This window comes from Penaeus japonicus, unplaced genomic scaffold (assembly GCF_977035675.1).
Source record: "Penaeus japonicus unplaced genomic scaffold, GWHDUDI00000001_assembly GWHDUDI00000019, whole genome shotgun sequence".
Taxonomy (NCBI): Eukaryota; Metazoa; Arthropoda; class Malacostraca; order Decapoda; family Penaeidae; genus Penaeus; species Penaeus japonicus.
In genome coordinates this window covers 13907803-13920302 of record NW_028234421.1, presented here as the reverse complement: position 1 = coordinate 13920302, position 12500 = coordinate 13907803, and the positions used below count along the sequence as shown (strand labels likewise).

General features: G+C 35.3%; 1 protein-coding gene across 6 annotated transcripts in view; it reads left to right on the top strand.

The window, feature by feature from the left end:
• cpx (synaptic transmission protein complexin) overlaps positions 1-10693 on the top strand; it is a 761198-nt gene extending 750505 nt beyond the window's left edge. For 5 of the 6 annotated variants that reach the window (XM_086547428.1, XM_086547424.1, XM_086547427.1 and 2 more), the window contains one exon: positions 3825-10693. In XM_086547428.1, the coding sequence (XP_086403554.1) occupies positions 3825-3844 (20 nt within the window). In that variant the 3' untranslated portion in view covers positions 3845-10693. Of the gene's footprint in view, positions 1-982; positions 1007-3824 lie in introns of all 6 variants that reach the window. The other variant, XM_086547425.1, reaches the window with a different exon arrangement.
• The last annotated feature ends 1807 nt before the right edge of the window (positions 10694-12500 follow it).

Here is a 12500-nt window from a genome sequence, read left to right as displayed (position 1 = left end):
TTATTGTTATCATCATCATCTACATCGTCATCACTATCATTACTATCACTACATCATCCTAATCATCAGAATCATTACAGTGATATCACTGACGATGGAAATTATTCATATTATCATTGTTGTCATTATCATTGCTATTGTTATTAGTATTATCATACTAGTATCGTAGTTAATATTTTGACCATTACCATTGTCATAACAAATTATGTCAATAAGCATCACTGTTATCATTATCATCGCCACCGTCATCATTATGGCGACATCATAACTACAATCAGCATTAATATTTTCGTCATAATGATCAGTGATTATCCATATCGACTGATATGAATTGATCGAATTTCACTAGTTCACTATCGTTCGCTTTTTAGCAATTCCAAACCAGCAATTGCTCTTGATGCAAAATGACTTTATCATGATCATCATTGTTTAAAAAAAAAAAAAAAAAAGTGCACGTCATGGTGGTCCAATCAAGAACTCGATTATCGTAAGTCACTCACAAAGCTTTCGTCGCCATGAACAATTGCGATGACTAATAGAAACTGCTTCCTTTTTTGGCCTTCTTGGTTTGTTGCAATTTTATTTTGCTCATTTTTTTCCTTACATTTAAGTAGAAAATAGAGAAAGGAAGTCGGCAAAAAAAAGTCTTTTAATTCTAAGCAATGATCTGACTGGTTGGGAAAGTGCACGGGGATGCGCAATGATCGGTGCATCGTTGCCACCGGTTTGCAAGCTGAGTAACATTTGAATATATATCAACATCACGTGACCTCTGGGCCTGACTGTGGTATATAACGCTTTGCTATTTGATATAATACCTAGGATGCTGTGGTTGTACTTAGCGGGAAGTAGGTATATTAGTACACCAGGTTTATTTTTCTTCTTTTTACATATATATTTTTTGGTAATTATTTTCAATGAATGTCACTAACCAATTGTTTATTTTGTTTCTTTCCCCCCTACCCCCCTCATGAATTATTAGAAAAATTTCACATTCTTAGTGGTGGTAAGTTGCAGATCACGTAAGATGTTTGTCATATATATATATATACATAGCTCTTCTTAAGCTGACTGCAAAATTCTCTCTCTGTCAGATCTCTCCATAGCCGAAACTCAGTTTTTACGTCCACTTAATGCAGGGCGTTTTCTCTTTTTTATAACCATTTTTTAAAGAAAACGATACAGTCTTCGACACCAGACCTGCTTCGTATTTCGGCCAATGATTCCCTCCCAGAGGTTCCCCTCAACACTATGTTAATTCCAATCTAATTCTAATTCTAATAAATAATCCTCAACCGTAGACCAACATCCAAAAAGCAGTCATCGCCCTGCATTAACAAACATAGATCCATAGATAAGCTATCACTTGAAGTGACCTTCCATGTTTACCTATCGAGAGACTGAAAAAGTTCTTCGTACACTCAGATCTTACACTGATCGTTTCTCATTCAAGTCCCTCACTGGCTCTGTCGTAGTTTCATGTGAAATTTCTCTATGATGGCGTCTAGCACAGTTTCCCTTCACCCGCTCAAATGTTTTTTCCGTGTCCATAGATCTCCTTTTATATTATCATTTCCTTTGTGCAAAGGTGTTAGGTTTCTTATTTCTTTATTTTCTAAGGCTTTCTTTTCCATCTTACTTTGCATCAACTGCACCACGTAGTTTTGTATCTATTTTGTGTCACACTGTTTTCTGTGACGTATCCCGGCGAATGTGACATGATTTGAGATTTTTTTATCCTACAGAACATTTCACTTTGTTTCGTGTTTGTAAGTTAATCTTGGTACTTGCGAATATGAATGACTAGCTGTCTCTTTTCAACCACTACATATATTTACACAGCATAGTCTTATTTGAATTAAGTTTAGATTAAGTAATGTCCATCTTTATGTTTTCGTTGTTTTAAAAAAAAACATATTTAGACATTTCTATTAAGATTTCTTGCTTGCTAAAAATCGTAAATTTGTCATTGTAATCAGCCTTTCATAATGATAAATTGTTCAACTTAGATCATTAAGCCAAAGAAGATAGGATTCACGTTTCGTTTACCGTATAAGTTTATGAGTAATAGTCAGTTTAACAGTATACGTTCCTCAGTAAAAGAAAAATGATCACCTACAGATTTGAATAGATTAATCGCCTTAACGCTAAGAAAATCATCTGCTTAACAGAAACGGCACAAGCAATTAGCACATGAAAGTGACTTTCGTCTGAACGTTCACTAATGTCATCAAAACGAATGATAAACCGATGCGTCTTGTTCTATAAACACTGTCACCATTGTTGTCATATCTGTGTGCGTGTCTCTCTACCTCTATCGCCTGTAACAACTGTAAGAACCTGTAACTATTGCTGTGTGGGCTTGATTGCTCGTTAGAACCCCCTTTTCATCACAAATGTTGCTAATCTATCTATCTCTCTGCTAATTCGTGTGTACAGATGTTGTGGCAAGAATTCGTGTTCGCGCCGTATCTTATGTCTTTCGCTTTGGGTGTTACATATTTTCTTTTATTTCATTTGATATCTAAAGAATAATAACAAATCTATATCTAATAACTATATGACTGCTTGGTTCGTCTTCTTTGTGTTTGTGTGGGTGTTTGTTTGCTTTTGTATGTAGGTGGTTCTGTGCGTGTGTCTGTGCGTACATGTGCGTGTGCAGCATATGTGGGTTTGTATTCAGATTTTGTTATATCTAACAGTGGACCTTGGTGTGTATGTGCGTGTGTCTGTGTGTGTGCATATAATCATGTGTAACTTTGTTTGATGCTTCATTCTTTTTTTCTTTCTTTTTACCAAATATATGTTTTTTATTTTCGTTTCTTTAAATTCTTTAACATCATATTGATAATGAACATTCCATTGCCACATCTAACGGAAAATTGAATGTGTTAGATTTAATGAGATGATCATAAAAGAGAATCCACTTATTGGTTCAATAACATTGACTGTTCTGCTGTGTTGGTGTTTACTCCCTCTTCTGCATCACACTGTCTTCACCACATATGTGTTCTGTAGAGGTGTTCTAGGTGTCACTGCTGAGATGTTTGTGCTAGACATATAAGTGTTATATTTGCAAGAAAATTTTCAAAATGATAAAGGCATAATATCGCAATAATTCGAGTCAAATAGTAAATACAATTTTTTATGAATATATATGCTAAGAAATAGTTTACAGTTCAGAAATGTTGATGAACAAAGCAAATACAGTTCCTGTTTCTGACACATTTTCAGTATAAATGACAGAGTAGAAAACACCTTTAAATTTAATCAAGCCCAAAGCTTTTATTTCTACATGCAGACTATGCCATATTACATAAACGGTATGTATTAACATCGTACACGCATTACACTGTTAGAGTGAATACACTTTAAAGGGAACACTTTTGTTATTTAACGCACCATGATGATAAAGTCTGAAATGGGTATAGATGTGTGTGTGTGAGAGAGAGAGAGAGAGAGAGAGAGAGAGAGCGAAAAAGAGAGATTGAATGTATGTGCGCATATGAGAGAGAATCATTACTAAAAAATACATAACCAAAAACACACAGCATGGTTATAGTGCACCTTACATGCCACTCCAACAGACATGGATATCCTCTTGATCTCATTCAGCCATTCGCAAACAATCAAAACAATATAATACTGAATAGTAAAAGATTAGATGACAGTTACAGTCAGTTACAAATATCAACCAAGGTAATCATATTGATCAGGATGGAACTAACGTCATTTATCCACATATATTTACTACAAATAACCAATAACTATTTACAGCTTCCTTTCTCAAAGAGTGCCAGTCTAATCTCTCTCCGTTTTTTCAGGCAAGTGCGTCCTACAGTAAGCCTGTAGAGGCGACCCTGTGGGTGCTCCCGCCGCTATGCAAAATGATAGGCCTACAAGCGTCTCCTTCGTAGGACGACCAACCATCATTCCTCCCTCACTCCTCTGGCCGCGGTCCTCCTGTCTATCCCTCTGGGCTCTGACTTGCCGTGTGGAACCATCAGCAGCAGCCACCAAGGGAATCGTTTTCATCCTTTTTCCAACTGATGTCTAACAGAAGGAATTCGTGTGTGTGTGTGTGCTTCGATATTGTCCAAAATGTCCGGTAAGGAAGTAAGAAAAAATATCCGAAACGAAGACAAAGAAGAAGAACAGCAAAAAGAAGGACAAAAAATCCTCTTGGAATCTAGAATCTCCTTGGTCATCCTGGACTAACATCTTCGCCGGGGTGGAAGGGGTTAATACTCCCCTCTTCAGTTGACTAAAAGGTTTTGGAAAGCGAGTGGTATCAGCATCATCACATGCGACGTTGGCGAATCTATGATAGGAGCAAAGCATTATCCCTTACGGTTTACATTTCCACTAAATTTGCTATGCTAATCAGTATCTAGAATGCACAAAAAAATGGAAAGGATTTTTTACTATGATATGTTACAGCAAATGTTGAAATTTTGAATAGCATTAAACTAGGATTACTGATTCGCGAAAATTTTGACTTTTTTTCGCGCGTCTCAACTGCCTTCAGATGGAAATTATGTTTATACAGTGTGATCCTTCACTAGCTAGAAGGTGATTTTGTATATAGGATCCCTTTCTTATAAGTGCTACCAGCTGTTCCCATGAGACCGTTAAGACTATGTACCCTTTTGCATATAGTGAATTTTGCAGCTCACTCAGTGGGCCGTAAAATGGTGAAAGATGTCAACTTTGTAAGATGATCTGTTTCCCTCCTGATTGACTTCCTTTTAGGGTCTTTTCCACGGATTCACAGTCAACATCTGCTAGTGTCTGAACACTTTTTATGCAGAATAATATTACGGAATCAAATCAAACAGCTTTAAAAAAATATATGTATCATAATAATACTGAAAAAGAAAATTTAAAGTTACCTAAAAAGAAACAGTCAACAAACCCCCCCAAAAGACTACAAAGTCTACATCTTTTATCAACATATATTTGTCATTGTTTATTTGGTCATGGAAGAAGAAGAAGAAAAAAACAATGCTAAAAGATGTGTGGAATGTTAGATAACGTGTCCCTCATCCCCCCAGAGGGCAGGACAGACGCAACCGGGCCAGTGTCTCTCAGTTCCAAGTTGTTACCGAGGTGTAACCCAACTTAATCGTCGATCATCGAAATCTCTCGTTTGTCTAGCTTATTTATTACAGTGTGTTTATCGAAGTTGAGGTTACGTTGTATTTATGAAATTATAAGGATACGTTTAAGGTCAGGTCATTTTGACTACATGTAGAAGCATCTATCTCTCTCTAGCTTTTGCCTGTTTTTGTCATTGCTGGATTTGGTTGGATTTTCTCATGATCGGTCAAAATAGGTCTGTTTGTTTTCCATTCTCGGTATTTGTTGATCACTTTCCTTCCAAGACATTCTGAGGGTATGATGCTTTCTGTTCAGTGTTTGCAATGCACTTTGCTGATGATGATTATGACTGAATTTATTATAGACAAAACGTGTTGCGTGAATAGAAAATGTTTATCATTATTATTATCATTATTATCTTGATTATTATAACTACTATTATTAGCATCATATCAAGGTTAGCATCACTTTTGTAATTAGAATTGTCATTACCGTTGTTATCATCGTTAAAATTGTTTATTTTCAATGTTTAATGTATGTGAATCATTCAAATTCTTGTTGTACTTATTTTCAACATTGGAAATAGGAAAGTTATCATGTTTGTTTGACGTAAAAAAGAATAATTCATTTAAACCATGTTGATTAAAGCTTTAAAGTATATTCATATTGTTACTGGACTTCAAAAGAAGAAAATATATATATATGTAATTTCATTGATAATTGGCCGTAATCAGTCCTGTATTGTTGTCAGGTGTATTGCAATCCATCTATGTCTGTGAGAGAATACAAAATCTTTAATTTGTCTTTCTTTTGATAATGTTCAAAGACGATTATTGTGCATTTTCTTGTTTGAATCATGTATATGTTGTGTAAATAAGAAGTGTAACCTACGATAACCGGCAACCCAAGTCTCGCTTGGCAGAACAGGTGCCAACACAGGTTTTTAAGTCGTATTTATCGATCACGTGGATTTTCATCATGGAGAAGCGATTGTTGTGCTTCAAAGAATGATTCGAAGAATTAATAGTATAGATTTAAACCATACTGATTATGTCTATGTCTTTTCTTCCATTTCTCTGAGTCTTTAAAACAAAAATACTCTCTCTGTATAGGTATATCCATATATCCATATATATATACATATATATGTATGTATGTATATATATATATATATATATATATATATATATATATATATATATATATATATATATATATATATATATATATATATATATATATATATATATATATATATATATATACATATATATATATATATATATATATATATATATATATATATTTCATAAAATCTTCGTGGCTTTGAAATCCAAGCTATTCAGTAACCTAGTTAACCAAAAAATATATATATATGACGTAACATCCGAGGTCATATCGTGACAAAAGGCCCATACAAGTTCATCTTAAAACTAATAACTGTGATGGTTAAACAAGATGCAAAAGCAAAAAAATAAATAGCCATTATGATATAGGAAATCTGTCTTTGTATAGAGTTATTAAGCAGATCATTTCGGTTGATGTAAATGTTGATGACATGGCACTGCAAGTTGCCCGATTCCGCACTTCAGGAGTTCCAGTGTTTTGTGTATCCCTCCCTTTAGCTTCATCGGACTTGGACACCGTGTAGTGTGACAAGGACAAAAGCAATGCATGTATATGTACATAATATAGTAAAACATGACCTATAGACTAATTTTTGTTCATACGAACTCGTTCATGAGGTTAAGTAAGCCCATTGTGGCTATAGATGTATTTTGAAGGATTAGAAGCCAAGTGGAAAAAAAAACAGCCCTCACATTTTTACATTCTGTAAGTCAAGTTTTCCCTAACAAATATATATATACAACCAGGGGAGGATGTGACTTATAGGAGACCTCAAGTAGTGTTTGATATAGTGCACACAAGACGTGCTGTTGTAGTGTATGATACTCATGTTTACAGGCCCGAGGTGCGCACTCAAGGGCCGGCGTTCCCTCGCTGTGCGCTGACTGGACCTGCGCAGCGAGGCATGAACGCATGCGCTCTGGGTCACAAAGCCTGGTGGCCATAGACTGTACCCGAATCCAGAATCGAGACTAAGCGTAGGAGAGTCAATGGTAGCAAAACTGGCTGTCCTAGAGCCAAGGTTCCTCTCACTCGCACTGCACCGTCAGTTAGAGATTTCACGTTATGTCGAAACAGTTCGACCGTCACTACAAGCAGATGCTTTGTAAAACATGACGAAACTTCAATTGGGCCTTTTTTAACGGTATGCCTTTCTATCTGGCCAATCGAGTCAACAATGGGAAACTTATTATCCCGCTTTTAGTGTATTTTGAACAAATATTATGCATGTTTAACAAAATCAGAAGTAATGGCAAAATGGGGCTCTGAAAAACTGTATTCCTTCTCATTAAACATCTCTATGTATTTTCTCTATCAGTAAAGGTTCAAATTTATAGCAAAACATTTTAATGTATATCAATCTGCTCGCGTCCCTCCGACAGAGCATTCGATGCTTCATAACAAATTTTGAGACTGAAAAAAATCAAAAACCGAAAGAGAACCATACTAATAAAACCTGTGAAAATCCTGTCCTGTGTAAGAGAGAGTATAAATTTGTAGACTTTTTGCTTACTGACGCCAGAATCATACCCATTTCCTTTAATCTAGACAAGTTGTTCTGAACCTTGTTGTTAACTACCGTTGTTGTTGATTTGATAGGCTACTAGTCAGTTATGATTGTTAGTCACTATAATCCGGTAGGAACTTCACGACGCTATCTGTATCTCTTCAGCAGGCTCTGGCAAGGGGAGTGTCATTGCGGCTTTGCCCTCCTTGCAAAACAAAATTTGATATTTGTTGATTATGCAAAAATATGAATAAGTCAGTAACTGTTAAAACCTCAATGGCTTCGATGTAACTTCGTAAATTCGTTCAGGTCTATGCTCCTGCAGAAGCAATTGCTGAGGAATATTTCTTTAAGGTAATCATCCCTTCTTCTGGAGCCTGCTGTACTATTCCCTTGGTCCTTGGCAAGCCAATCAGAAGGCTCATGGAACTGAGTTGATGAAAACTGCTTTTCTGATTGGCTGTTAATGTCACTTGAGTATAAGAACGGTGTGTCCAGGGCGAATGTTCTTACCTGATTTATAAATATGTATGTACATGTTTTGTGGACTGTATTGTCTTAGGATCGAAACAATGATATTATTGATGATCAGTTGATGATAAGCTTGATGATAACGAACCTTAGCTGTAAACATGGCACTAACTTTGTGACGGGGATCACCTTTTTCGGAACTCAAACGGGAGCCTCACACGAGTAAACTTGCCACCACAACGTAATACAAGTTTTTTGATGTGGAAGTCATGTTTCCTCCTGGAAGTTGGTGGTAGAGTCATATTTCCAAGCGGTGCAACACGAGATCACCGCATAATGATGTTGGAGCCTGTCCTGGTGAAGATGGACCGGAAACCCGAACAAGATCACAAAATGAGACGACCTTTTGACAGAAAGAACTCGTCTTCTCTCCCTCAGCAGTGAGGATCTACGGACAAGCCTTGATGATCGAAAGAGATGTTCTTCAGGATTCGACGTCTCTGCTTTGGGATCACGGGAATCTGTTCTTGCGCGAAAATCGTCCTATTTGGATTTTGCGGTTGACGGCCACCTCATCAGACATTAAAACAAAACCTCAGTAAAAAAAGAAAAGAAAAAAAAACATCAGATGGATAACCACGACGCCAACTTAAATGTTCATTCTTAGCCAGCACTAGTCTTTCACTGCTAACACAGTCTCATATCACAAGATCTAAGTGTTGAGGTTCGTCTAGAACTGCAGGAGTGAATTTTATTTCTTCAGAATATAAAGAATTATTTGCAACTAGCTGGAATGGGCAAAATTTTCATCTCTTACCTTTGTTTCCATCACGAGCATTGGTTTCTCGCATCTAAACTACAAACTTTGACTCAAACCTGAACATCACTTCTCGTATCTCATTCATTTCTATATGTGAACTATAAACAACATTAGATTTTTCGGAAAATTTGCCCAGGAGAGTAGTGTGAACTAGCCGACTATGCACCGCTGTTTCTCGATATCCGCATAGGTTCATATTCTCCTTTTAGAAAGATCTTGTATCTATTATTATCCTGTCAGTGTTGTACGTGTGTATCGTGAACATGAAGTACATAGGCCTTCGTCTTCGTCCGGTAGCGTGACGTCACCGCTGCAGAACTCTGACGTCATTGACTTTGTGACGTCACCATTTGAAACTACAATGCCATATCACTTTTAGATTTTCCTTCCAACTTACTCTTGCACTTCCTCCTTTGCGCCCCCAAAGTGAGGCGCCTCTTAAATATGGCGTCACTTTGCTTCAGCGATGTTGACACGATGCTGTAGGGAGGCCTGGGCCAAAATTATATACTGAAGCGTTATCAATAAATCCGTATATAAGATTAGGAAGTTCATAGAGAATGTGAATGGGGAAGCCCGTTGGAATGAGTTATTAGTTAGTTTATACAAACCAAAAAAAAAAAGTTAAAAAGAAGCCTTGTTGTACCAATCTTGTTTTCTTCTCTTATTTTTGTGTCTCCTTTTTATTTATGTTTTAGAACGTACATACAGTATCTCTCTTAGGGAATTTTCACCAAGCTTTCCCCTTTCACTCCCTTACTCTCGAGTTTACCAATGCTAAACATTAGTTGATAGGTATTACTAGTATCAAAGTGTGATCTGTGGGTTTATAGCATCGTGGTATGTCGATTAGGCGATTTCTTTCCCTTGTCCTTAAATAAAATGAAATCTAAATAAAGTGACATAGTTAAAAAAAACAAAACAAATGGAAATATAAAGAGCAACTCTCGTGTTTTGTTTTTCATTCGATTGGTGACATTTTCTTTGTGTTTTTTTGGATAGAAACGTTATTTTCTGATTATCAAAAGATCCTCTTCGTCACAAAAGCGTCGGTGGTCATGATTGGTAAGGGTGATTGTAATGGATAACAAAATTACCCTTCGTTTTGATGAAGTGACTGTGCAGTGTTCCCTTCCCTCGAACACTGTGATCGTTTTTTATGTAGGATCCCTTGTCTTGCCTCATAGAAAGGTTGTAGGTCAACAACTCATAATATGTTCTGTAGTGTCGTTAATACATGTTGATTTTTTATAGTAAATATGCGGTTTCGCAAACTGATCAGAGTGACTTTCAAACTTTTTAGATATATCATAACAGAAGTGTTTGTAGTGGTAACAAGAGGTGTAAATTATAAGTATGTCCATAGAATTGTCTAAGTATACCCTACAAAATATCCAAAGCAAGCCACCTTCGCCCGTTTTCTGTAACAATTTTCACACACGAGGAAAAAAAAAACAATGCAAGAACATATTATAGGCATGAGTTTTTATCATTGTTATGGGTAGAGGAGAATATTCTTTAGGTAGTTTTACCGATGTTAAAAATACCTGTGATGTGGAAAGTTACTTGGTAATTAAACCTTGTTTATTTTAAGCCCGCAGAAGACGGAGCAAACCCTGCCACTCCCTTTACAGTCACACTATTGTAATAAATAAGATACAGAAGTATGAGGTGTTTTTGTATCCTTGGGTACCATGTCGTATTGGCCTTAATAAATGGTAATTGTTATAGCTATTTATTATACATGTCACACACGCGCGGGAGCGCACACACGTACACGCACATGTACACATAAACACACACACGCAGACACACATACACACCCGTATATATACATATAGGTGTATATATATGTGTGTGTGTGTGTGTGTGTGTGTGTGTATATATATATATATATATATATATATATATATATATATATATATATATATATATATATATATATATATATGCGTTCTTATAAAAAAACAAATTCCTCGTGCATTTCCTAAACATTTCTTCCGAAATATAATGATATACACAACAATGATCATAAAACAAAGAAAACATTGAGAAATGTCATAAATAAAGGAATAATAAGGACAGATGGATATATGAAGTGATTAGAACAGCTCTGTGAAATAAACAATCGATTATCAGATAAACTGAAGAAACTGATAAAACACTTACATATAAAAATGTCTTTTATTTCACTTTTATTTTTTCTCATATTTTCTTGTTTATATGAAAATAAAAAAAAGATAATAATTCACCTAATTTCCAATCAATTCACAGCTGTCTCCTTATAGAATGCATGAAGGCGAGAAAGTATAAATTGCGTAAAAGAGAAATATAATTTGAAATAGATATATAAATAAGTAAACTAAAGATAAAGAAATATGATGAAGAAAGCAGTGTTGTCTGAGGAAGAGGAAGTGCCTCTAGAGTATGACTATCAAATATAATTGCATACACTGTAGTATAGTTTGGTATACAGTTATTCAGTTATCGGTCTGAGATCTAAATCCGGCCTTTGTGTTATATATATATATTTATATATATATATATATATATATATATATATATATATACATATATATACATATATATATACATATATATATATATATATATATGTGTGTGTATATATATATATATATATATATATATATATATATATATATATATATATATATATATACATATATATATATGTCTCTTTGTATATGTATATGTTTATATATATTTATATATATATATACACACACACACACACACACACACACACACCACACATATATATATATATATATATATATATATATATATATATTATATATATATATATATATGTGTGTGTGTGTGTGTGTGTGTGTGTGTGTGTGTGTGTGTGTGTGTGTGTGTTAGTGTGTGTGTATGCACATATGTGTGTGTGTGTATATATATATATACACATATGTGTGTGTGTGTGTGCTTGTAAATGGATCAGTTTACAGCCAGTATACCCAGAGCACTCTGAGGTTACTGTGGCCAAATGGATCTTGCTTGGGTGTCCACCTCTTAACTTTATATCTGCTGTGTGTACCGTTCTTAAATTGATCCCGTCTGCATGTTATGTGCTTTATTGCAGTATCCATGGCTGACATCAACTAATGGATTGATAGAGAAAGAGATATAGAGTGATAGACAGATAGACAGATATGGATATAAATATAATGCGTGAGTGTGTTGTATTTAAGGCGTCTCTATGGGTATTTGCTATACACCCCAGCAAGTACTGTTACACAAACATATGAAGTGATAACTTATAAAAAAAAAAAATAATAATAAAATAAAATAAAACCGAGCAAACTGGAGGGGATAAATCCTGGACAACCAATATTTTGCGATCCCGTAGCTGGCCCCGCCATTGAGCCCAATTCTCAGCGGAACAGACAGAGAAAACTTTGAAAGGCTCTGAACTGAAGGTCGTTTTTTCTTTATTTCTGCCTTTTC